Consider the following 27,593-nt stretch of genomic DNA (forward strand, 5'->3'; position numbering starts at 1 on the left):
TTCCTGGTGCATTCACCTTATTCTCTCCCACTGATGGGTTTCCATAACAATCATTTAACAGTTAACATTAAGTAGAAAATTTTCTTAGAATATTGTTGGAAAACCAGCTTTTTCAAAAATCTTCGAATCATAGAATGGTTTGGGTTGGAAGGGACCTTAAAGATGATTGAGTTCCAATCCCCTGCTGTGGGCAGGGACACCTCCCACTAGACCAGGTTGCTCAAAGCCCCATCCAGCCTGGCCTTGAACAACTCCAGGGATGGGGCATCCACAACTCTTCTCTGGGCAACCTGTTCCAGTGCCTCACCACCCTCACAGGAAAGAATTTCTTCCTCATGTCTAGTCTATATCTACCCTTCAGGGTACAAAAGAAGGCTGAAAATTTCCACCCGATGAGAGATGAATACAGGCACAGTGCTCGTACCGAATCAGCGCTATCATATCTATAAAAGGAAACACCAGCCTGAGTACCTAATTTTGCACTGGAAAGAAAAGAATAACTTACATTTAATACAGACCTCAAACTAAAGCAATACGAATCAACAAAACTGGAAAACTTTAAAAGATATTTCAAGAGCTTCTCTGTTTCTTCAAACTACTCATACTCTCTATCCTGAATAAAGGTAAGAAGGAGCATTGACCCATGGAGAAAGATGATGCATGAAGAGCACTGGTGGTCCAAGGAGTTGTAGGCAACAGCTGCTTTGTTACCTCTAAACCTTCACAAGTGCCACGGGCTGAAAGTTAACCTCCAAAGGTGCATGTTTATCCTTGCCTTTTGAGATTCCTTCCCTAACATGCTGGATACCAAGTGATCTGAATACTTGTCATTGATTTTGAACCACCGCCTCGATGGCTTTAGATGCAACCTGCACTGAAATCAATAGCCTCTCTGTACTCCTGAAAACCTGGACCCCATCTATAAAAGACACTGACAGTGCTTTACTGTGAGTGACAGGCAACCCCCAGGTAGAAAGGAAGCGGGGAGTTAAGGGAGTTCAAACACAGCTCAGCCTTGATCTCCCTGATTTTACAGACTTTTCGGCGTACCTTGAGGGGTAAGAACACATAACACCATTAAAACATAATGACTAAGACTCGGACTTAAGGCTCTTGATCCAAGAGCTGGTATCTACAGAAAAAAGTTAAGTATGCTTATGCTCCATAATACGTAGGGATTCAAGCCTCAGGCTATAGCAACAAATTCATATTATAATCGGGGTAATATCCTGATTTCAAATGAAGAATCAGGAGGCAAACAGCACTGGGAGCATATGCACTTGTTTCTGAGAGGCTGATTCCCATAAACCTCCATATGTTTTTTTAAATACAGTTCCTAGCAATAATGGAAGTTTACAGTTGCCTTACATCTGGCAATAATGTAGATTTTATTGGCAAAGAGGTTAGTATATTTAAATAGGGATTTCTTAATATCAGTTTATTTTTATGTGTGACTATTACATTAAAAGAATCCTTACACTGTGCAGTCAAACCACTTCAGTGCATGGTCATAAGTGACACAGGCAGAGATTAAAAGGTCCCGAGCCCTCACGTGGGGCATAACTCTTTGGGGGGGACTCTTTGCCAGGAAGGGTAATGATAGGACAAGGGGAAACAGTTTTAAACTGGAAGAAAAAAGATTCAGATTAGATCTCAGGAAGAATTTTTTTACTATGAGGGTGGTGAGACCCTGGAACAGGTTGCCCAGAGAAGCTGTGGCTGCCCCATCCCTGGAGGGGTTCAAGGCCAGGCTGGATGGGGCTTTGGGCAACCTGGTCTGGTGGGAGGTGTCCCTGCCCAGGGCAGGGGGGTTGGAACTAGATGATCTTTGAGGTCCTTTCCAACCCAAACCATTCTATGATTCTATAACTACTGACCACACATCCATTTTAATCCATTTGACTATAAAATAAAATCACTGCGAGGATTACAATATATTTCACATTGTAACTGGGAACAAAGAGTAGGAGAGTATTCATGATCAGTTATTGTGTCTCTGCTGGGCAGCGCTGATGACCTTCAAAGTAAGGGGCAATATTTGTACTGTCCAAAATAGATTCCTTGCACCCATTCGGTCACCCGCAGTGCTTGAACATCAGCATTGCATACACATCATCTCTGCTCTTTTCAGCACAAGGCTCCCCTTAAAGCATCCAACCACACTTTAAATGCATATTTCAATTTAATTTCTCCCCTAAATATGAATGTTTAGCTATTATTAGCTAAACCATTAAGCCCTAGCTGTCACTCTTCAAAAAACATTATGGATATGTGCTGTTGCCAGTACTTTCACTCTCTCTCTGTGCTTTTCTTGCTGCACTTTAAACTCTTAATTAATAAAATCTAAGCCATCAGAAAAAAAAATCCAACAATACAAGATCTACTTTAATCAGTCAGCTATTTACTGTAGTACATCATTGCCAAAGCATCCTCTGGGTCCTTTCCAAAAGTCAGCAGACACAACGTGAGGAAAGGACAAAGGCACCGAGGTCATTACTGATGTATTACTTTCAGACTGATGAAGTCTCCAGGATCCAATAGCATTGTACCTCTCAGTATTTTTATAAACCAGCACCAGAATAGAAAAAAAAATGCCACACTGAGGTTCTACAAAAGGTACCAGAGAATGATGCAATGACTCAGTGAGACTGTCCATGAAAAGCTAAAATTGCCGCAAGGGAGGAGAACGTGTTTCCTTTTAGAGGAGTTCTAACAAGAAAGAAAGGGTTTCTTGGATCTCCAGATCCAAAGGCCTGAAATACTGTAGAGCAGGAAAATGAACAGAACATTTCTACGTAAGTCACTTGACACACTCTACCTAATTTAATGGCTTAAACTGGCCCTTCTTGGTCTTTCAAAGAAACTACAAAAAACTTTAGCATTAGCAGGCAGCAGCTAAAGAGATGCAAAGATCCACTTCCCCTTGGCACGGTAACACTAACCATGATTTACCACCATAACAAATGTTATTTAGATGCTCTCATTCTTTTTTTTCCTTTTTTTTTTAAGAAACTAAAAGTCATCTCTTCCTTAAGACATGCAGGCAAGTAAGTAATAGCAAAAAAAATAAAGTAGAAGATTGTGTTTAATCTCACCCATCAGGTAGTTAAACATCAGGCCTAAAAGGTCTAGGCTTCTTTTTTTTAGTAAAGCAGCAGGAAAGTTAACACCAGAAAGGGAGACATGCCAGCCTTAGATAGTTATTTAACATAGAGAAAATTAATCATCCTCTGAAAATACCTCTTCTTTGACCTGTCAACTAGGACAATATGCCTCGTGCCTGTATGGCTACAGTTAGGTGAGCTGAATGCCCCTCAGAAGGAATTTATTAAACTGTGAATACCAACAAAAAAGACTATGTTTGCTTCAGGTTTTCTGTGGAAAAAGCAAAGCACTGTCAAAACTCACATCTCCATCTCTAGTCCCAAGAAATCACATTAACCTTTATAACAAAATCAAACCAGGTCTGTGCTATAAGATGCTCCTGACCACAGCTGTGCTGGTTAGTAGAATGAACCAAAAAGAGCTGCTAGTCTGTCTCCACCAGCCACAAATAAATCCTCCGTCAGCATTGTTAGGCTACCAAAATACTGAAAAATAGCTTGTTCACATTTAACAACAAGCGGTGAAACATAGGGAGAGACAGTCAGGGCCTCCAGTGCTTTGCCCTTCATACAGCAGCTTTCCATGTCCAACTCCACCACTGTGATTTGAGAGCATTTCCCACACATCCTGCACAGATGTAAGAGGAACGTAATGAGATGAAGCAATAAGAAATAACTGCTGATTGTTTTTTTTGCTCTGTAAAACAGGGAAATAATGTTTTGTGGTTTTTTTTTTTCTGCTAAAACATGTACAGAAGTTGAAATTTTTCAGAAATTAACAATACCAATGTCTTCAATGATTTTTTGCCACTTTCTGGAGAATACTACTTCAAATTTTGCTTGCAGTGTGGTATGTTATTAGAATCAAGCCTGCTTCCTTTCAAAACTTCAAGTACTTTCTTGAGTTATGGAGGAAATACAAATATTTTTCCTCATGCATTTAACTTGTATTTATTATTATATTGAAGTTTATACTTTCAACTGTAAACATTATCTTGAATAATGCAAATCTTACCACCCCCAAATTACAGTATCTAAGTCAGCAGCCAGAATTTAGTCTGAATTCAATGACATATTGCTAGTAAAATAGCTAAAAAATACTCCACGAAATTACTGTATTGAAGAAGTATGAGTGGATTTCAGAGAGGCAGTTGGGCTGCGGAGGTCAGGGGTGAACTCCTACCCTTGTTGGGCTCCTGAATGGCTCTTCTAGGAGCCACGCAGGATGCTGATCCAAACCAAGACCTCTATATGTGGTCTGATCTATCTGAAAAAAATCCCTTCAGGATGGAGTCCTGGCCATTTAATAACAGGAAACGGAATTATTTCTGAATTCATTCAAAGCTGACTTGTCTCCTCACGCCAAGGGTGAAGGGACCATTACCTTCTGTGACTCAGGAATTTGAATGGTTTACATGTAAGAGACTGTAAAACATCATTGCAGATAGCTCTAACACATCAACAAAATAATATATATTCTTTCTTTTTCATTTAGCAAAAGTATGAGAACAAGTTCTCAGCTTCTCCACCTCCTTTATGGCAGGGAGTATCTATTCCTGCACATTCCTCAAGAATGAGTTCAATACATGCACATTTGAAATCTTCCCAAATGCTAGTCCATAAAGCTAATTGGGTTTGTTTTTTTTTTTGTGTGACTGAGATTACACCGGAGAATCACACTTTAATTTAAATTTCCTAGCATTATTTATTCTGCCATCAAAAGCATAACAAGGAATAACCTTCCCTTTTTAAATTTCTTTCTTTCTTTTTTTTTTTTTTTTAAATAAAATCAAAGTTTCACAGTAGGCATTTTATCATGTTATGTAACTAAGTACAATGAAACAACTGCTCTGAAGGAATATGTCTCTTGCAAATAAACATTTATGGTTTTAAATTATTTGTGCAGAATAATTTTGCTAAACCACATCCCAATAATTAAAACATACAGGAAATAAAAGGTTATTCCCCCATTTAAATTTTTTTTTTCCCTTAAGAATTATGATTAAAATTATAATAATAAAAAATATGCAATTTTGGAAACACAAACTACTATTATGAATAGTAACCAGACTACTTGCCTTGCATTAAACCAAAAAAGAACTTTAGAGAAGTTAAATTTTATGTTTTTATTTCTTGTTAAATCCACCACTGGGAATCTACTCATCTGTCTTATGCAATTAAATGCTTCCAAAGAAGTCACCAAATATTACACAAGGGATGAAAGACACAGCCTTTCCTCACTCATTAAAAATTCACAATGGTGGTGTTCCAAATGCTACCAGAGCTTGCTGTCCTTCTAGCACTTGAGATGTTATGGTTGTCTACCATACAAACTTTGTATTTATTAATACGTTATTAATAAATTAATTACAATTAATACAGTTCAGCCATTCTGTCCCCATTCTCAGTTTTGAAAATGCCTGGGCTAATTTTATAGTATGTTTGTTAAACTCCGTGTTCAGTCTGAGACTGGTGTCTGGTACTCACAGGCAGTGATTTAGAACACATAAATTAGCATTTTCTCTGCTTAGATTATAGTTGCTATTCTCACTTTAGATTATAGTTTTTATTTTAAAAAAAATGAAATCAAAGCATGCAGAAACAAACTGCCTTACCTTCACCAGTTCCGTATAACCAGTTTCCCTCGCTGTCCACCAAGGCTGAGCTTTCAGTCCCTTAACGTTGTAGAGGGAGCGCTGCCAAACTGATGCAAAGTGACCTCTCTGGTATCCAAGTTCATACCACTTGTATGCCTAAAAGATTGCAGTTGTTAACAACAAAATTCGTATCAGCCAAACTCCCACAAAAAAAAAGGTGAGACGCTTTTTTGGTAAGGTAACGGACTGTCTCTTTGGACGCTGGGGTTATTCTTCTAATGCAATGTAGAAAAGAACGCTTTAAGGAAAAAAAACCAAACAGCCAAAAAAAGCCAACAAACAACCCCAAAATAGATCAGTCTGCCAATGCTGTCCAATCCAACATTTGCAAAATAGGATAATCTTCTCACAACCATCTACACCAAATATGGGTCAGTAATCTAGGCGCTGTCCTCGGACTTGGGAGATCTAATTGTCTGCCATCTTGGTCAACCTTGTTTTCTCTACGCTTCAATTCTCTACCTATGAATTAAGGATGACTGCCTTCTGCTGCCAGTGGAGATGCTGTGACGAGGAAAACAGTGCTGACTTTGTGGAGCTAAATTGTTACTTAGTTATCTAACACATACATGCACTTGAGTTTCTTCAAATATTTGTTGCCACACCAGAACTGACCACGTGGTAGAAAACTACTGAGGTTAATACTGGACCTTTGCTTGTCTTACTGTCACTTTCCACAACTTCTTTTACCTTGTATGACAGCAAAACAAGGTCCTGCAAAGGAAGAAATTGGGATACTTGGAAATAAATCATCCAGCATAAGTAGGGCTGTGATGAACCGTACACAGAGAAGGCTACATACAGCTGCCTCCTTCCTGTCCTCCTGTCCAGCATTGCTGCTACAGCTACAGTATTTTTAGACAATACACACATCAAAAAAAAAAAAAAGACAAAAAAAACCTAAGTAGGGAGATCCGAGGTAAGAAGTCCAGAGCACCAGAGCAGAGGGACTGAAGCAGGCAGCAATCCCTGCCTTGAACAGAAACCATCCAAAAACCTCTTTACTTGGAGTCATGCACAGAGTCCCTTCTCTACCTACACCACTTGAAATTTGCTCCCTCCTAAGCCTGCAAACTGTCCAATTTGCCTCTGCCTAAGCGCCACTCATCCAAATTTGTTCTCATGCTCCTTCACCCAACCTAATATGTATTCTTATCTCACTCTACATAAAACACCCAAGTTCTCCCCCCAAAAAAGAAACCCTCCACTTTTCTTTCTAGCACGAGTACAGAGAATCCGGCATGCTGGTTTTGGCTGGGGCAGAGTTAATCTGGGGCTATCTTTAGGATTAGTGCTGGAAACAGTGTTGATAGCACAGGGATGTATGTTCACTGCTGAGCAGGGCTTACACAGAGTCAAGGCCTTTTCTGGTCCTCACACCATCCCACCAGTGGGTGGGCTGGGGGTGCACCAAAAGCTGGGAGGGGACCCAGCCAGGGCACCTGAGCCCAACTGAGCAAAGGGATATTCCATATACTATGACTTCGTGCTCAGCAATAAAAACAAGGGCAAGAAGGAGGAAGAGGGGGACATTCGGAGTGATGGCATTAGGCTTCCCAAACTATTATTAGGCGGTAGGCTTTCCTGGAGATGGCCCTAAACACCTGCCTGCTGGTGGGAAGTAGTGATGAACTCCTTGTTTTTCTTTGCATGTGTGCACGTGTTTTGTCCTACCTATTAAACTGTCTTTATCTCAACCCATGAGTTTTGTCACTTTTACTCCACGGGAAGAGGGCAGTGAGCGAGTGGCCGCGTGGTGCTTAGTTGCTGACCGGGTTAAACCACAACATCTGGAAAAGATGGTCTCCCTCCCCCATCCCACCACAGGAAGAGGGCAGTGAGCAAGTGGCTGCGTGGTGCTTAGTTGCTGGCCGGGTTAAACCACAACATCTGGAAAAGATGAACACTGTCCCCAGTAGCAATCTGGTACGGTAGTTTCCCTGCGTGACTAACTATTTTAATTGATATTTGTTTTTCAAAGAGTCATTTCTCCTGTTCTAACTCACGAGGATATGACAGCTGTCCGTTAATCTGCCCTCGTTTGACACGAAGGCTGAACCAAAAGACTTGCTGAGACAAAACCCACAGTAGAAACCCTGAAGCAAAAGAATAATCATTTTATGTACAGGGTCTAATGGAAAGAGAAACATACAATCAAATAAACACATCTCTAGGAGACCAGTTGATGTCAGCCACTAAACTAGAAGGGAAAACAAAACTTTTTTGGGTACAAATAAGCCATGAGAACAGTGTGTGACTTACTAAGACTTACCTACCCTTAGCAGCCAGTCAGTCAAGAAAACAAAAAGCCTTTGGAAATTCATGTAATGGATTATGTCTAGGTGTCATCTTAGAGATCTTTTATTTCAGATATAAGGTAAGAAATTACGTTGGGTGGTTTTGTCTTCCCATTTTTTCATAAGTCTCTATATTATAGCCATAGATCATTTTTTGAAAGTCTGTAAATCTTCTGCAATCTTTTAAAAAATGTGGTACTCATCTTTATAACTCTCTTGGAGGAAAGGCCATAATAGAATGTTGCCCTACAGTATCTGTCTGAACTCCAGAAAAATCAGTGTGAATGAGCAGAATAACAGCAGGCCATATGTAAGCTTTCATCTTTTTTCCTCTAAAGAAGCTTTGTAAAATTGTGCGTGGGTTAAAAAAAAAAAATAGAATTATGTATTACCTTTGAGTAATACATAGTATATCTTTAAATTTTGATGTTATCTTGGCTACGTCTGTGAAATGGAAGCATTTCGATTTATAACGTTAAGTTCCCCCAGGTGTAAATGGTAAGGGCAGCAGGACGTCAATAGATTGTTCATGCTGACTGCCTGCACTCATTTGCAATGCCTGGAGTTAGCCCAAGTGGTAAGGAGGATGAATTACTTGTTTCAGCCACCGACTGATGAATATGAATGTTGCTGCTCTTTAAGATACATCAGCTGTAATCACGCTGTATAATACTGTTAATCCTTATCTATTAGAGGAGTTGGGCTGTGAGATTGCCTTTGATAGCACGGAGTAGGTTAGGTTGCCTCACTCATCCTTTCCAGTCTTGAGTTTCCAGTTTCCAGTTTCCAACCTTTCCTTTCGCATGCAGATCTGGGCTGTGGAAAGACTAAATAATGACCACTGTACTGTTCAGGACACCTACAACAGTATAGCTTCTTTTCCAGGAAAGTTCTGGAATTTCCCCATTCTGTGGCAACTGCACTTTGTTCTATAATACCTTCCACAATTCTAATTTATCTTTTCTTTTAAGTCAATTTGGCATTTTATCAAATTATAGTTGGAAAGGGCATACTCTACACTGTTTCCCTAATGCTTACCAAGACCACATTCATAATTCCTAATTTAGCTCTAATAGATGAATATCTACCTTCAACAAACCTTCAGTGATAGTAATTTCACATGTTCTTTAAATATTGATCTGTTTCCTTGATTAAATCTTGAGGTTCAGCAAGTCTAGCAAGGTCAGTGAGAAAAATTTAGCTTAGCAGTGGACTTTTCACTGATAAATTGAAAAGTCTCCTCTATGCCAAGAAGTTCATTTGTCATTGATTAAAACTTTTTCTACAGCAGATTTGACTGTTAACTCCGTAAACATTAACACACAATTATCCTGGGGGTCGGGATGATGTATGTTAATTACACCTGTGTGGTATCTTCAGTCAAACATTGTAATGGGATGCTCTAGGCTCAAACTTTCAACCCAGAATATCCCATGGAAGCATACAGGGATTTCCTTTTTGGTTTTCTCTTGAGAGAAGGACAGTCTCAGACAGAGAGACAGTGTGTGCCCATACATGTGTGCACATGCACACGTGTGTGTGTTTATGTATAGAAAGAGGCCAACTAATTCTCACTTGTAAATGAACTTTTACATTCAAAAAACTTCGCTGGAAGAATATTTTATTGTACTTTCCGAGGAGGCAATCTTAAAAAATATAGATATTATTACAGTTCAAGGTAAATATAAGGTACTGTAGTAAATTTATTTATAGATTTAGTATAGATATAGTAGATTTATAAAAAAAAAGAAAATTAATTTGATGAACTAGTCTTCAGAAAGATCACTAACACGGGCTTCATTTTAGTTCACCCATCTATGGGTCACATGGGAGAACTGTCTAATGACTGGACCAAGATACTCAAGAGGTCAGCATTATTTACAGCATTTTAGGTATCAATATTTCAGTCGTATTACTATATAACCAATTAAAAAGGAGTTTCACTATGCTTTTTTGAAATGCTTATTCTTTTCACATTTCCCATCCAGGAACCTGAGTAGGGTTTTTTGGCTTGTTTTTTGTTTGTTTTTAGATTCATGTCCATTGTAAAGTCTACTACTAATAACAGTCTTCAACAAAAGCCCTTTGCTCCCCTACCATGGCAATAGTGTTAATTCACAAATTTAAATTTGGCTTTTATATTATATTTGGTTTTATATAAACAGATTGGTAACTCTTATGGTTTGCAGTCACATATATTTGCTTTTGTTGGGTGTACATTTGATATGTTGCACAAATCTCTGCTTTTCTGAGTTTTTTGCTACTTTAATTATTGAACAAATACCATAACTCAGCCCACATATTCAGTCCTCCCATGGTCTTCTTTCATCACATACTCACTCACTGGTGCTCAAGGTCACTTTGAAAAGAAGGGAGGTTTACAGAACACTTACATCAGAGCTATGAGAGAACTTGTATACAGTGTTATACATGTAATCGTCTTTTCAAAACTTCAGCTAAAATCTTTGTTATAAGTGGTAGGAGCAGAAAACAGACTCTAAAACAACCTTCAGCAAATTTTTGAAAAACATTTAGTCTCTCAGTTCAAAATACCCCATGCAAGCTTCAAAAGGTTAGGTTAGTTCTAGAGCAAGGGATGCCAAGAGATGGTATTGCCACAATAGTTGATTTTTTGCTGTTGCGCATCTTGACCTCTACACACATGTGATGGGTTGTTATTGCAATAGGACTACTCATGTGTCCAACATTGAGCCCATGCTTAAAAGTTTTTCTGGATTCTGTATTCTATCAGAGGTTTAGACTTCAAAGCAAGACCATGTTAAATGTGTACCTCTTTGTCTCCCATTCTCTGCAAGGCATCACCCAGATGAAAATAAAAGCGTCCATCATCTGTGCCAGGGTCGCCAGACTCCAGTCCTTCCTAAAAAAACAACAACAACAAACCAACAACAAAAAAGTATAAGAGAAATTTCAATGGGACTTTTAAAAGAGTTCATTTGATTGCTGTAAATAGGCTGCAAATTCTACGCAAGAGACAGGCTATGACATTGGCTATAAAATATAACCACCATGGTAACCCGGAAATTAGGTTGAACAAATACAACAGTTCAGTAAAAAGACATTGAGAAATGTTATCAGTTTTCCAGATGTCACGGCCTCTCTCCTCGGTCCCTCCAAGACAGAGGTGTATTGGTGGACGTTTGCCCCTGACCCCATACACATACACACAAGCATCTTCTAAAGTTGGATTAAGGTTTTACTTTGTGGTGTTTCTTCCCAAGCACTCAGAAGTCTAGGCAAACCCTCTCTGGATTTTTCAAGAACCTTACGTTTGCAGCCTACTGCCAAACACAAAACAACTTGAGACTCACATCTTTGTACCTAGGGTTAACCACAAGTACTTGATGGTGAAGAATTGATGAGTTTCAACGTACAAGCTTGTTCCAGCTCATAGAGAGTGATACAGCAGAATTGCTGCAACACGGAGCTTAAACTGTGATTTGTGATTAGTGTGCTTCTACCTTGACATGTTTTATACATTCCAGTTCTATTTTTTACAGGCAAAATATTTACTGTAGGTGAGAAAAGAAAAATACCTTTAGATAGGGTATGCTTTCTGCTATCTTGTTTTCTGCCTTCAGGATGAAGCCATAATGTACTTTGGCAAAGCCATCATTTGGAGCCAGGCTCAGAACCTGTTGGAGAGCAAATGAATTAAATATGCATGTTGGGATCTGTGCAAATTAACAAACCTGTGCACATACTACCATTTAGAGATGCAATGACATTTTCTTCCATTGCTGACTCTCAGATAAATTATTGGCTTGGGCGTTCTTTCTTTTCCCCATTCACTTTTGTGCTTCTCCAGCAAAAAACTTATTACAAGCCAAACTTTAAAGTCTCAGAAGTGAAATTATTCCAATTGGAATCTCTGCATTGCATTTTTTTGTGTGTGTGTGTGTCTGTCTGTCTGTCTTTCTTCACCCTCTCCATTGAGTTACGACATGCTACGTTACAGAATTAACACCATTCATTACCACTTGAATTACATATCCCAGCTTTGACTAATCTAAAGTAAAGGAGCTGCTTTTGAACAAGTCCACAGCACAGCCACGGGAAGCGGAGTGTAGAAATATATCTGAAATAGTTCCAAGTTAGATAGGTTTATACTGGTGGCAAACTAGTTTTGGTAAGAGAAAATAGACTGCTCTGCGAAGCACAGCAAGAGCAATTGAGAGAAAAGCTATAAAATAATGCCTGCATCCCATAATGGGACTGTGCAGACCCGGGGAACACAAAGGGCATTCTTGGCACTACAGTGAACTCTCTGGAGAGCTCACACTTGGCCAAGAGAAAGCCACCAGATGGTAATGCAAGGTCTGAGGCATTTTGCTTTCACACTAGAAGGTTAAGGATCAATTTTTCCCGTATAGTTGTGTGCTGCACTCTTTGCCCAAGACCAAGACCTAGCGTGCTGAATTAAACTAAATGATTTTGTGTCCTGAGCAGGATTCATACACAGAATCACACAGAGTTGTAGGTGTTGGAAGGGACCTTCAGAGATCATCTAGTCTAACTCCCTGCCAGAGCAGGGTCACCCAGAGCAGGTGGGACATGAATGTGTCCAGGTGGTTTTTTTAATATCTCCAGAGAAAAAGACTCCACCACCTCTCTGGGCAGCCTGTCCCAGGGCTTTGCCACCCTCAAAGTAAAGAAGTTTCACCTCATGTTGACACAGAATTTCCTGTTTTCCAGTTTTTGCCCATTGCCCCTTGTCCCTTCATCAGGCACCACTGAGAAGAGCCTGACTCCATCCTCTTGACACCTGCCCTTTAGATATTTATAAGCATTGATGAGATCCTCTCTGGATCTTCTCCAGGCTAAACAGACTCAGGTCTTTCAGCCTTTTCTCATCACACAGATGCTCCAGACCCTTAATCCTTTCTGTAGCCTCCACTGGGCTCTTTCCAGTAGCTCCCCCACTTTCCTGAACTGGGGAGGCCAGAACTGGATGTCATACTCCAGATGTGGCCTCACCAGGGCAGAATAGAGGGGGAGGATGACCTCCCTCGGCCTACTGGCCACACTCTTTCTAATGCACCCCAGGCCTTCTTGGCCACAAGGGCATTCTAACGCACCCCAGGCCTTCTTGGCCACAAGGGCACATTGCTGCCTCATGGTCAACTTGTTGTTCACCAGGACTCCGAGGTGTCTCTCCACAGAGCTGCAGAGCTGCAGCTGCAGAGCTGCTTTGCAGATAATGTCTGAGTTAATTTTGCAGAAAACAAAAAACGATCAGCAAATATCTGGAGATGGATACTTCATTAACTTGACTTAATTTGCAGAAAACAAAAAACCATCAGCAAATATCTGGAGATGGATACTTCATGAGCACTGCAAAAGAGAAAGATTTGTGAGGACAGGGACAGCTGTGGGGAAGGATCAGCCTACGGGGGAGTACTTCAGGGAAAGAAGGTGCGAAACTGGCTGGCCTGAGTTCTGAAACATATACCCCCAACGTTACTGAGATAATTTAAGTGCTTTTGGTCTGCCTCAGCCAAGGGGAAAATTAGAGAAGCCTTGATCTACTTTCCAGCTTCACATATCTATGATGTATATATTTAATATCATTTTTAGCCCTATGTGATATCAATTACATGGTCAAGTTAATCTGTTGTTACACCTCTTCCCTCCTTAAAATAAGGGTGGACGGTCTTATCAGGACAGATCCTCAGCCTGTGAGGATCATCACAAGAGCCTGGCAGTCCTACGGGGGAGTACTTCAGGGAAAGAAGGTGCGAAACTGGCTGGCCTGAGTTCTGAAACATATACCCCCAACGTTACTGAGATAATTTAAGTGCTTTTGGTCTGCCTCAGCCAAGGGGAAAATTAGAGAAGCCTTGATCTACTTTCCAGCTTCACATATCTATGATGTATATATTTAATACCATTTTTAGCCCTATGTGATATCAATTACACGGTCAAGTTAATCAGTTGTTACACCTCTTCCCTCCTTAAAATATGGGTGGACGGTCTTACCAGGCCAGATCCTTAGTCTGTGAGGATCATCACAAGAGCCTGGCAGTCAGTGGGACTAGAGGGGCTGATACCTGCTGAACATCTAGCGCAGCCGCCAAATACAAAACAACGGACGGATGAGCAATTTCTCTTGCCTAAATCCATTTTTGAAGCTACTAAACTTATGCCATGGATTAAATGTCTGCGTACATTATAACCCTTTCCCTCTGCCTTTTCCAGTCAGTGTCTAACCTAATTTTTCAATCAAAATAATTACAAGAAAACCATAACAAGTCCTGGGGGCCAATTGCTCTGCTTTCTCAAACCTTACTGCATACAGAATACACCCAAGCAAAACCAAAACCGGCACAACATGAGTATAAAATCTTATGAGTTAAAAATAGCTGCACTTCACTTCTTTTTGCAGAAAAGAGCTACTCTGAAGGAACAATCAATCTGAGAATCTATCAGAAGTTTGTAATATGGCACGTTATTAGCAAAAAGTGAACATGGAAATTCATAATAAGGGTGAGCTTGATCCCAAGTATAAGAATTTGCCACCACCTTATGCATCTTATGCCTTTTGGCCACAGCGTTCTGTGTATAAAACCATTTTGGTCCAAGAATCTGTAGCTACAGGGTAAAATAAAATGACTGACAGAAATATTTATTAGCTATATAATTTCGTTACAGTCCCGTTAACTATAGGATAAAGCTACCTGATTAATTAAGACAGAATAGAATTTTCTGTATTACAGTTCATTTAAACAATGCCGAGTTGCATTAAGGCTTGATCTACATTCAGAGCCCCTAAAGAGAAGTGAAGAGATACAATCAGCAGAAATTACACTGGAAGTATTTAATGTAAATTGTATTACTCTGTTGCTGTTGCTGCATGCAATATTAATTATGTTTAGAAATAAGTTTTACTAAACTGCTCATAGCCCATTAAATATTAATCACGAACATAGAAATTAACCTCTGGGGCTATCAATGGCTAATTAGCCAGGGCAGAGTACTGTGTTAATGTGGATATTCTGCTTTTGGTACCTCAGATAGCTCAATCAGAGCTGGCCTGTGCGTGTCTATCTAACATTGCACTGAGCCATGCAGACATGCCTCAGCATGGCAGGCAGAAAAAGTGCAATTAGCAGAGTAACTGGTCTTATAAGGTTCTCTTCCACCGAATTCATCATAATCCCTAGATCTCTGAAAACAAAAATAGCTCTAAAATCTACCAGGAGTACTTTTAACATTATGTTTTCTTTGAAAATAAAAATAGCTCTGAATTCTACTAGGACTACTTTAATGTTATGTTTCCATGTCCCTAAAGATAATTTTAAATAGAAAATAGTTTAATATTAGGCAAAACTGAAATCCTCTCCAATTGGACAGTGTTTTCCATTCGTGGTTCAGCACATGGTCTGGTTAATGCATAATAGAAAAGTGTATTTTGTATCAGTTAAACTATATCACACTACAGCTGTTCGTACAAAACTCTCTCAAGCTGAAGTTCAATGTTTATACACGTTGCTTCTGTAGCTAAAAGAAGGAACATATCACATTCACAACTTTTGAATATAACACTTCAACAGCTGCTAAGAGATAACAAATTTGGGGAAAACAATTTTAAAACAATTTTGATTGGTTCCTGATTTTTAAATCTGGTTATACAAAGAAGACAAGAATTTAATAGAAAATAAGTAAACTGGATACTAGAGGTAAAGAAAAAAGTTTTCATTCACCAGGATTCCTTGGGCATCTACTCAGTTCCTTGGAGATGATGCCAGCTACAGTTAGACTGGTCTGAAATGGTGTATGTTGCAATCCCAGGGTAGGGGAAGTGCCTGTGAAGGGTCTGGCTTGTTGTATGTGCTCAGCCCGTGCTTAACACAAACTGGTAACACGGGGCTAAGATCTCAATGTTACAGCAGGAATCAAGGTAGGACACCAGTACCTTTTGCTGAAGAATCTAGCAGATTCCCAGGAAGTGGGAAATTTGGAGTCTAGATTCTCCTGCACAGAAGGGTGTTCAACTACTTGGGAATTCTCCAGAGGAGCAGAAACAAGTACCACATACACAAGAATTTAGACAACCACAAAGAAAAGAATGGGACCAGAGGGGAATGAGCAGAAAGCATATACCATTTTTAGCCCTATGTGATATCAATTACATGGTCAAGTTAATCTGTTGTTACACCTCTTCCCTCCTTAAAATAAGGGTGGACGGTCTTATCAGGACAGATCCTCAGCCTGTGAGGATCATCACAAGAGCCTGGCAGTCAGTGGGACTAGAGGGGCTGATACCTGCTGAACATCTAGCGCAGCCGCCAAATACAAAACAACGGACGGATGAGCAATTTCTCTTGCCTAAATCCATTTTTGAAGCTACTAAACTTATGCCATGGATTAAATGTCTGCGTACATTATAACCCTTTCCCTCTGCCTTTTCCAGTCAGTGTCTAACCTAATTTTTCAATCAAAATAATTACAAGAAACCCCTAACAAGTCCTGGGGGCCAATTGCTCTGCTTTCTGAAACCTTACTGCATACAGAATACACCCAAGCAAAACCAAAACCGGCACAACATGAGTATAAAATCTTATGAGTTAAAAATAGCTGCACTTCACTTCTTTTTGCAGAAAAGAGCTACTCTGAAGGAACAATCAATCTGAGAATCTATCAGAAGTTTGTAATATGGCACGTTATTAGCAAAAAGTGAACATGGAAATTCATAATAAGGGTGAGCTTGATCCCAAGTATAAGAATTTGCCACCACCTTATGCATCTTATGCCTTTTGGCCACAGCGTTCTGTGTATAAAACCATTTTGGTCCAAGAATCTGTAGCTACAGGGTAAAATAAAATGACTGACAGAAATATTTATTAGCTATATAATTTCGTTACAGTCCCGTTAACTATAGGATAAAGCTACCTGATTAATTAAGACAGAATAGAATTTTCTGTATTACAGTTCATTTAAACAATGCCGAGTTGCATTAAGGCTTGATCTACATTCAGAGCCCCTAAAGAGAAGTGAAGAGATACAATCAGCAGAAATTACACTGGAAGTATTTAATGTAAATTGTATTACTCTGTTGCTGTTGCTGCATGCAATATTAATTATGTTTAGAAATAAGTTTTACTAAACTGCTCATAGCCCATTAAATATTAATCACGAACATAGAAATTAACCTCTGGGGCTATCAATGGCTAATTAGCCAGGGCAGAGTACTGTGTTAATGTGGATATTCTGCTTTTGGTACCTCAGATAGCTCAATCAGAGCTGGCCTGTGCGTGTCTATCTAACATTGCACTGAGCCATGCAGACATGCCTCAGCATGGCAGGCAGAAAAAGTGCAATTAGCAGAGTAACTGGTCTTATAAGGTTCTCTTCCACCGAATTCATCATAATCCCTAGATCTCTGAAAACAAAAATAGCTCTAAAATCTACCAGGAGTACTTTTAACATTATGTTTTCTTTGAAAATAAAAATAGCTCTGAATTCTACTAGGACTACTTTAATGTTATGTTTCCATGTCCCTAAAGATAATTTTAAATAGAAAATAGTTTAATATTAGGCAAAACTGAAATCCTCTCCAATTGGACAGTGTTTTCCATTCGTGGTTCAGCACATGGTCTGGTTAATGCATAATAGAAAAGTGTATTTTGTATCAGTTAAACTATATCACACTACAGCTGTTCGTACAAAACTCTCTCAAGCTGAAGTTCAATGTTTATACACGTTGCTTCTGTAGCTAAAAGAAGGAACATATCACATTCACAACTTTTGAATATAACACTTCAACAGCTGCTAAGAGATAACAAATTTGGGGAAAACAATTTTAAAACAATTTTGATTGGTTCCTGATTTTTAAATCTGGTTATACAAAGAAGACAAGAATTTAATAGAAAATAAGTAAACTGGATACTAGAGGTAAAGAAAAAAGTTTTCATTCACCAGGATTCCTTGGGCATCTACTCAGTTCCTTGGAGATGATGCCAGCTACAGTTAGACTGGTCTGAAATGGTGTATGTTGCAATCCCAGGGTAGGGGAAGTGCCTGTGAAGGGTCTGGCTTGTTGTATGTGCTCAGCCCGTGCTTAACACAAACTGGTAACACGGGGCTAAGATCTCAATGTTACAGCAGGAATCAAGGTAGGACACCAGTACCTTTTGCCGAAGAATCTAGCAGATTCCCAGGAAGTGGGAAATTTGGAGTCTAGATTCTCCTGCACAGAAGGGTGTTCAACTACTTGGGAATTCTCCAGAGGAGCAGAAACAAGTACCACATACACAAGAATTTAGACAACCACAAAGAAAAGAATGGGACCAGAGGGGAATGAGCAGAAAGCATAGCCTTTAGCCAAACAAGGAGTATGTTCTCTTGAGGATGCACCTTGAGCTCTGCTCTCTCTTCCTAGATGTCCATGCCTTCTGCATTAAAGAGCACTTGAATAAAGATGTATAAACTTCCTTACAGTGGGAAGTAGACCCAGGATTCATAAATACTGGGTGCATCTACTGTACAGCACTGAGTTCATGCTCTCTTGTCTGTGCTCTCTTATGTTTTTCTATCATTAGTGAGAAGGAGGACTTAATGACCCTACAGAAGTTTCCCAGGTTTTTCAAAAATCATGGGAAGAGGAAGACGTCTCCTGGAGGCCCTCAAAACCACTCTTCACAGTTTGCCCCTCTCTTCATTGCCTATGCACAGAGCTTGAGCACCAGTGGTAGGAGCTCCAAACCATATGGCAACCACTTCCTAAATATGCATTGCAACAGCTGAGCAAAGCACTCAAGAGCAGAGCATATGGCCCCTTACACGATCTACCCAAAATCATGTAAGAAGCCTTCAGTATAACCAAGAATTAAATCATGTACACACGAGCTTCTCCCTGTTTCTTTGGCTATGTTTCCCTTTTTAAAATTCTTCATGTAAATTGATCCTGAATTACAACAAAGGAAAAAAAAATTACATTACTCTGTTGGAATTCAGCCTGAGGAAGCCAGAAGGAGCCAGAATATGGACAAACCCCACAATTTTTAAAAAGAATAAATCCAACTCCTTTTAAAACTTATTTATTTGGTGTTCTTTTACAAGGACAGAACATCACTATTATCTATTCTATTTCGTGGTTAGTGAACTGCAAAACAGAGTAATTACACTGGATAAAGTCTACGGAAGCATGGAAAACAATATATTAAGAGTAGACCAGTTCTCATTTTGCATATCTATTCTTAATCAGAGCAGTATACACTTCTTCTGAAGTGTATCAAACTCAGTATCAAAGCAATTATATAGCAAACTCATTACCTTCTTTAATTTCTAAAAAATCCTGTGATCACTGATATTAAGAAATGGTAGCATCTATATTGTTTGCGGCAAAATACTTGAAAAATTTTGGTTGGTTTTTTTTTCAAATTCCTTGCAGCTTGTGAAGCAGGTTTGGTTAATATATTCTATCTTTAAAAGCTGATGTTTCCAATCCTCTGAGAAATTTGACAGCAGGCCAAAAATTATTCAACAGAAATGTTTTATGGAGGGACCTAGAATGTAGCCAAAGTAGCAAAGCAAACATTACTCTGGAAACATCTGAGACTACCAGAGGAGCTGGAGAAAAAAAGAGAAAAAGAAAAAAAAAAAAAAGTAGTATTATCAGGGTTCAGATCTTGCTTCCAACCATGTGGTTGAACGTCCTCCTTCTCTTTGAGAAACCACCCAAGATAAGAATCCCCTCAGACTCCCAGATGTGGGGGAAGAAAAACAGGGCCTTTACTCTCAGGAGGTGGTACCAGTCATGCTGACTTGTCCTCAGGCTACACAACCAGCTGATTACTACACTGTGCCTGTACTAAACAAGCACTGTGACACCTGGGCCAACATCAACAAGACCATCTCCGATCGGGTGCTGACAGCTTGTGCTCCACCAGTGACGTCAAGCTCCACATCTGTCAGAGCTTCCAGATGTTTGAACTAGATGATCTTTAAGGTCCCTTCCAACTCAAACCACTCTATGATTCTATGTTAACAGGGTTTCTAGATCACAGGAGCAGAGCAGCCCTTCCTGGCAGTGAACTTTCCCCACCTTGATTACCATATATGACAGCAACATAATGAACTGCCCACACTACAAGTATCATGAAAGAAAAAACAGAATATAGGCTGCTTACAAAAATAATCAAAAAGCAAAGGTTAAATAGCTATGATGAGTATTGAACTACTTTATCACAGGGTTAGAGGTGGTGCACCTGTAAAGAAACAGGCTTACTTCTGCTTTCAGCATCTTGCAGGTAGGATATCTTTTTTTTTATGCTACGCATTAGATCTATATGAGTTGTCAATATATTCCAAAACTGGCTACCAGAGGGTGTATGAAATCAAGTATTATCAAGCATATAAAGAAAAAAACCCTGCATTTCTCTCTCTATGAAGAAAAACATTTAGCCTGTCAGTATAAGGAAGCTGAATTAAAATTAGACGATAATTAAGAACTGCACCAGAAAAAAACCGTATCTATACTAACCCATCAAAACCAGACATCTGAAATGTTTAACAACTAAAAAATTTAAAAGCAGGCAGTCTTTAGAACAAACATATGAATGCAAATAACTTTTTCCCTTGACTGGAATGGAAGCTCACCTCTTCATATACTTTCTTGGCATTGCTGTTATCTCCTATCAAGAGGTAACCAACACCAAGGTCATTCTTGAATGAAGTATCATCGGGAAACAGCTGAACTAATTTCTGTAGAGTAATCAGGGAACCTCTCATGCGACCTAATTTGGTGGAACAAGACTTAATTATAACTACAGATACGAGTAACAGTACACAACATCTAAGAAAACACAACATCTAAGAAAACATAAATCAGAGCCAGGTGTTCCACTTCCACTAATGATCAAGAAGCAGAACTTGAAAAAAGTTGTGCAGATCGGAGTATATTGAGCTGCTTGGTTGCCACCGGAGGTGTAGCCCTGCAAGGAATATTTCAGGAAATCACTGCCAACGCACATCCCGCGGTGTTATGGGAGCCTCTAGTGGAGAACCCTTCACAGTGTAGCAATAATAACATTATTTAAGCTTTGGTTGCTCTTTCACGCCCAGATGTCAGAAGTGCTCAAAAAAACTAGGCAAACATATCAAAATAAACTTAGTCTTAATTGATTATGTAATTAAACATGTTTCTAGTGTTAAGTAATAGCTTCACTACGTTTCCACTACAAAATTAATCATGCTTCACGTGCTTAAAATGAAGTACGTTCCTCGGCTTCCTAGATGAGCTCTTCCAGAGGAACAGCAAGATCAAAACAAGTTGATATTAAAATCCAACCCATGGGAACAGAACTCTTTTCTCCAAAGTTGACTGTGCCTCACATTCTAATCAGCACTTCTCACACATCACAGAATTGAGATCTAAACTTCCAGATGTTATCCCCGAGTTCAATTCCATCCTTCTCTATGTTTACAGAAAGTATATTCTGAGGATGTTTCCTCTGTGTGTGCCATTAATTTCCTCACAATTTCCCTCAGCTTCAGTAGAAAAAGATGAACATTTTCTTCTTTCTCTGTCAATAAAATTTTTTTGCCCACTTCCCATCATAGCTTCTCATAGCACCTGGCAGTATTATCATACAAGCAATTATATACACTAGTTCCCTAGAAAAATTTTAAAGAATTTGAAAATGTTTTTCTAAAAGCATTACAGAGATTAGGAACACTAATTGAAAAGTGAATGGAATTGGTGCTTTTAAATCCTTAGTGATCTGCTCCCACAACTTCCAAAATTTTTACACCACCCTCAACTCTTACCAAGAAACTGCTGCCTGTCTGCTTCTCGTTTCAAACTCAGCTTTATCAGATCTGAAGGGACATTTGGCAGACTAACCACCTCATCATAGGTGTTGATGGCTTTTTGCAGCATCTCATTACTTCTCATTTTCTCAGCCAAGTCATCTTCAGACTAGAAAGAAGCACATAACAATTATCAGAACACATAGTAATCCAGTAGTCTTAAAAATACTTCTGTTTTCTTAAAAGGCAAATTATACTTTTGTTAGATTATGGGAAAAAATTTAGAATTATCTTTAACCTATATAATTGTGGCATAACTATGGATAACTTATTTGGTTGTGCTTTATGGTAAGGCAGATTAGAATTACCATTAATTCTTGTTTCCTGCAAACTTTTTGAAAGCATGGGAAAGTCTGCACCTTAAACATGCATTAACACAGATTTTTGGTTAGCATTTGTAGAAGTTATAATTTCTGCTTTTGAAAATAAATGAAGGAATCGGTTTTATTAATATGGAAGAAACATAAATTGTTGCCCACAGACTATCTGTATACTAAGCCTCACACTGGCAGCAACACACAGATCAAAACACACCAAGAAACATTCTTTCACATATTCTGACACAAATTTATTTGGATTCTTGGGAAACTAATCAGGGATTGGCTTTACTCTTGCCTATGTTGATAGCACATATACCCTACAACTCTTTCAGAACTTAAATTTCTTCATTAAATTCTGGAGCAGACCAAAGGATGTATGTCTGAGACCTCTACTGTGAAATTACAGTGAAGCCAATGAAAATTACTACTAATTTCACTTGTGGTATTGAATGTACATAATTTGTTTCCATAGCTTAAAAAAATAAGACTATATCTCAAATTTTTAAAGTATTACTTTGAACTGTTTACACAAATGCATGCGTTTTTATGTGTTACTGGTCTATCTAAATTCGCTGTTCTATCAAGCACACACATTAGTTGAAACAGCTTCAACTGTGCTAATTGCATATGCTGTAATAAGTAGTTAATACCTGGAATCTTTTTGCATTCTGCCCTTTATTTTTCTTCCCTCAGGCAACTTTGAAACTCAATATGGGAAATACCGAACAATATGGATACTCAGTCAAACAGCTGATTAGGTGGTTTCAGAGACAACTTCATAAATCAGTTTGAAGAAATTATTTATTTTTCTGATGTACATTCACTGGGCAACTCGCTTTTTTTTTTTTTTGTTGTTACTGGAATTGCAAGGCAAAGAATATTATAAGATACATAGGCAAGAGGCAAAAATTGTCGGCATAAAATCTGCATAAATTCATCAGTACAGATGCTCTAAATCATATAAAGAGGTTTAAGATCTGTTTGTCTTTTCAGCCTCTTAAAGGCATTAATGATTTCTGTAGAAGATTTTTTTCATCTGGCCTAAGTGTAGTTCCACAAATCAAATCAGGAAGCGCTCAAATTTCTGAAAACCACTTCTGGTTATGAAACCTTTTCCCGAATTTTGGGGAAAACAGTTGCCTTTTAAAGCTATTAAAAGATCCAGAAAAATGAATCCTCATGTCTTATTAGAAACTGAATCTACAAAATGAACATGTAATGTTGGTTCATAGAAATGGAGAAGTAAACTCTTGTGGTGAGTTCCTGGCCTTTGCCCTTACTTTGCTCTGCAGTTTTAACTTTAGTTAGTGATGAGGGGTAGCAAATTTGAATGTGTTGTGTTGGTATAACTACCCATTTAAAAGTAATATGGTGTTACGATGTAAGTCCTAAGAATAATTCATCTGTCTGTGAAGCCCATGATTTCCCCATTCCTTCAAATAGTTTCAATTTAGACATACTGGATCCAATAAATTGTCATTGGTCAGGTTGATGTAAGTGTTCAGTAAAAAGACTTGTATCAGCCTACAAAGGCTACTGGAAATGAAAATGAATTTATAAGTTTTTTTATACAGCCCCAGAAAGTCTATGCTAATTATAACTTCAGGTCTTGGTCTGGAGGACCTTTTAAGCATTATTGCAGCTGTAGGTTTTAACCACAAATTGTTGTAAAGGGACAAATGAAGTTGTGCCCCTGGGAGGACTTTTGAATGAGACCAAGCTTCACAGCTGGCTTCAATCATCTGCCCTCCTCCCCATAAGCAGTGGGGAGGCAGGAAGCATATTCTTAGATATGAGTATATTCATTAAAAAGGTAAATATTAAAAGTGTAAGTTTACAGAGTTAAGTCCATCACACGTATGAACTGAAGCAGTGTCCTACTGTAGGAAGGCAAATATTTCAGCAGACTATCCCTCACACACAGCACTGGAGTATTTGGCCTACTCTCTATCAAGTGGTTGCATGATAGTTTTTTGGATAATCATGGCTTTGGTTTTAGTATGACTATTCTTCACCAAATGAATCTGGTTGTGACTCCAAGTGTCTCCTTAATTGTATAACAGCACAATTCTCTGCTACAGTGAGGGTTTCACTTTGCTCATCTTGATTAACAGGAGTTCAAACAGTCTTTTATTACATCTAGTGCAGTGGGATTATCCTGCTGTTTATGAAAATACAAGGATTATTCTCTTCTGAGATATCCCAACACAGCTCAAAAGCTTATTCTCTTTTTAGGGGGAGGTGAGAACACCTGGAACAGAACTCAGTCCACAAGAAAATGCTAATTAACCCTTGCCTATGAATATGAGTTCTTTATGCTTTAACACTCTCTCTCTAAAAACTCCAAATCCTTTTCCTTATTCCCACCGAGCAAAGAGCAGCATTTAGCCCAGACTCATCTGACGTGTTGATTTACCAGCTGCAGCAAACAGTAGGTAACAACTAAGTTCTGCCTTTTGTTCCTGCACGAGGGCATTAGTTGGGATTTATCTCTTACCGTTCACCTGAAAGTTTTCACAACACCTACAGGATGTGTCTTATTTTTGTGCTATTAATAACACAAAATTGTAATTGTGTTCTTGTGTTGTTTACTAAAGAAAGACAGAAGCTCCCAAAGTAACTGGGGAAGGATAGGCCTGAAAGGAAAGGCCTGACACAGACACAATATGACAGATCACATAATTCTTTTTTCCTTTAGGAAATACCCATAAAATTATAAATGAAGTCTGACTGAGGCCTAGAACTCTACTGTTAAGAAATGTTTATATTTTTTTTAACATTTATAGTTTTTTTTTAGTACCTGTGCTTTCCCATATCTTGCTCGAGGACTCTGTGGGTATTGATTCACTAGTGCTTCAAAGGCCCTTAAAGCTTCTTCAACTTTCCCCTGGAAGGCAGAGATATTTATCAGTGATTCTATTGAATAAAAATGCTGAAGGATGCATGACCTAATAACACATTAGCTTGCCCAATTTAAAACCAAAAAAAAAAAAACAACAAAAAACATGCAGACTGAGTCAACAGTTTTCACTCTTATTTTTGTAAGGATTGCCTGCTCATTTAAGAGAAATTCATTGCCATTATTTATGAAACAATATTATCCACTTTCTATGGTTAAAATGACTAACTTTGTATTTATTTTACTCATTTTCCCTTTGTTGACTGGAAAAAAATGCTGAGATGACCATAACTTGTCTATATCAAAATGTAAATTTTGTAATAACAAAATCCAAACTGAATGTAACAGAGAATGGAAAGCAAGTTCTATACATACTTGGAAATTTTCTCTATGCATACCTCACGTGAACAGCAATATCATAACTATGGTTCTTCTAGGGGAAATACGAGACTCATCCATAGCTTATGACTGTTTCCTCCAAATGTTTTTTGAATAATGATGCCCCTCAGGACACCTCCCACATGTTCTGTGTCTCTTCCCTGTCCCATACAAAGTCCAAACGCAACTGTGGTATTCTCATGGTTGATGCTGACCAGCAAGTAAGGATGGAAGTTGAGAAGAACCAGCTGCGCTGTCAAACAGGAGCTGAGCACTGCTCAGCAAAACTTGGCATCAGACCCTGCTGCCACTTCCAATTCTTACAGCTTTTGAAATATGAGGGATTATCATACACGACTGTGTCGCTATTTTCAAATATGACATATGTCTGATTTGTTACTAAATTTATCCTGCTTCCTACAGGACAAGCATGATGGTCTGTGACTCACCAAGAGACACAGCCAGGGAAAGTGTCGGCCAACTCTATGGACTCACCAAAAGTTTCTTTTACGCCTTTCTCTGATCAACCAATTGTTTAAGTAACAAGAAGCATGAAAATGCTTTTTATTTTTGTATTCTAACATGCAAACAGGGCTCCTAGTGAAAAGCAGCAGCAGAGGCAGCTTGAGGTTAGTGCTGTCTATGTAGTAGCTCTTCAGCCCCACCACAGACCTGCAGGAACTCTGGGGCTGCACAGATGGCAATGTGAAGCTAAATCTGCACAGTTAGTCTTCTGAAAATCAAGAATAATCCCACACCTGCAGTGACTAAAATGGTTTTTATTTTATGGTAATGAAAACGGTGTATCTGATTGTTCAGTCTTCTCAAATCCAGCGCAGAGCAAAGACTTGCAGTTGTTCTCCATATGCTAGAACTGTCTCTGAGGCATACTGGAGCTTTCACCAGATTTACACCCAAAAGACTTAGGGTCTTTCATTTCTAACAGTCACTTAGTCTTGCTTCACTATTTAATCTCACATCCAGAAAAAGGGATACCTCCGCAAAGGTCTTGTTTTCTGAAACGTTCAAATCAAAGAATAAAATTGGAAGTTATCAGAGGTGATGAGTGAAGAGTTTTTGGGGTTTTGTTGGGGCTTTTTTCTTTGTTTTTTGCAGGCAAGTTATGAAATTCAAAACTACCAGAACTGACTGATGGATGTTAAGGTCTCACTGCCACTAGTGAGAAGCAGGAACATCTGCTTCGTGCTGTAAGCAGCTGCACGGGAGCAGACACTCACAGGACACACATGGAATTCAGCAGGAAAAATACCCATCAAAAAGATTTGCACCTAATTCTGACGGAGCATGGGAACACTTACAGAGAGATCCACATTAACATCCTCACAATCTCAGTTCTCTGATAATAGTTGACTTCTGTACTCAAATGGACAACAGCAATGGGACAGATCTAACCCTGTTCCATGTGATTAATTTAAGCAGCTTTTTCAAGGTTAAAGGTGAGCAAACACACATGAAGAGATGTACACTCATGACTTTAAAAAAATTAAGATAAACTATCCAAGAGAAATGAAACTTGAAGGACAAACATGCATTCAATATTTAATTTTAAAAAGTTAATTTCACAGAAAGCAATCAAAAAGTAATTTTCCCTTTTTCTAAGTTAATTTTTATTGTATTCATTTTCCCCCACTATTTACAGCCCTGCAGGAAACGTTCAAAACTTACTTTTTTACGTAATTTTTCTGCAGCATCTAGTTCAGCTTTAATGGTCTTATCAAACTTGTTTAAGAGCTTTGGCTTTTTCTTCTTTTTAGCTGGAAGAGATTTCAAAAACACACAGTTCATTATTTTGTATTTCACTGCAATTGTTTGGAGCAACCTTTAACTAGAGACTAGTACTGTGCTGGTAAAGTGTATGACTTTCAAATAAGGGAATTTCAAAATACACTGAAAAGATATCGATTTCTTATTTATTACAACCACAAAATCCAGTATCAAAAAGCAACCTCCGGTCATTCAAAACTGAATAACTTCACAGTCAAGTTTTTTATAAAGATTTTCACCTCATATAGTCAAGGATTTTTTTTTTTTTCCAAATGGTTCAATTAACATAGAATAGGAAAAAACTGTTATTTTTCCACATT

At 38.7% G+C, this 27,593-nt stretch overlaps 1 protein-coding gene across 17 annotated transcripts in view; it reads right to left on the bottom strand.

Moving 5' to 3' along the window:
- Positions 1 to 27,593, bottom strand: part of ASPH (aspartate beta-hydroxylase) — a 125,413-nt gene that overhangs the window by 18,010 nt on the left and 79,810 nt on the right. For all 17 annotated transcript variants that reach the window (XM_014939620.1, XM_014939615.1, XM_014939619.1 and 14 more), the window contains 7 exons: positions 27,175 to 27,263; positions 25,012 to 25,098; positions 21,850 to 22,000; positions 20,680 to 20,816; positions 11,616 to 11,714; positions 10,850 to 10,939; positions 5,720 to 5,857 (listed from right to left, as the gene is read on the bottom strand). In XM_014939620.1, coding sequence (XP_014795106.1) covers positions 5,720 to 5,857; positions 10,850 to 10,939; positions 11,616 to 11,714; positions 20,680 to 20,816; positions 21,850 to 22,000; positions 25,012 to 25,098; positions 27,175 to 27,263 — 791 coding nt within the window. The remainder of the gene's footprint in view (positions 1 to 5,719; positions 5,858 to 10,849; positions 10,940 to 11,615; positions 11,715 to 20,679; positions 20,817 to 21,849; positions 22,001 to 25,011; positions 25,099 to 27,174; positions 27,264 to 27,593) is intronic.

The sequence above is a fragment of the Calidris pugnax genome, unplaced genomic scaffold, assembly GCF_001431845.1.
Source record: "Calidris pugnax isolate Ruff unplaced genomic scaffold, ASM143184v1 scaffold5, whole genome shotgun sequence".
In the NCBI taxonomy this organism is placed as follows: Eukaryota; Metazoa; Chordata; class Aves; order Charadriiformes; family Scolopacidae; genus Calidris; species Calidris pugnax.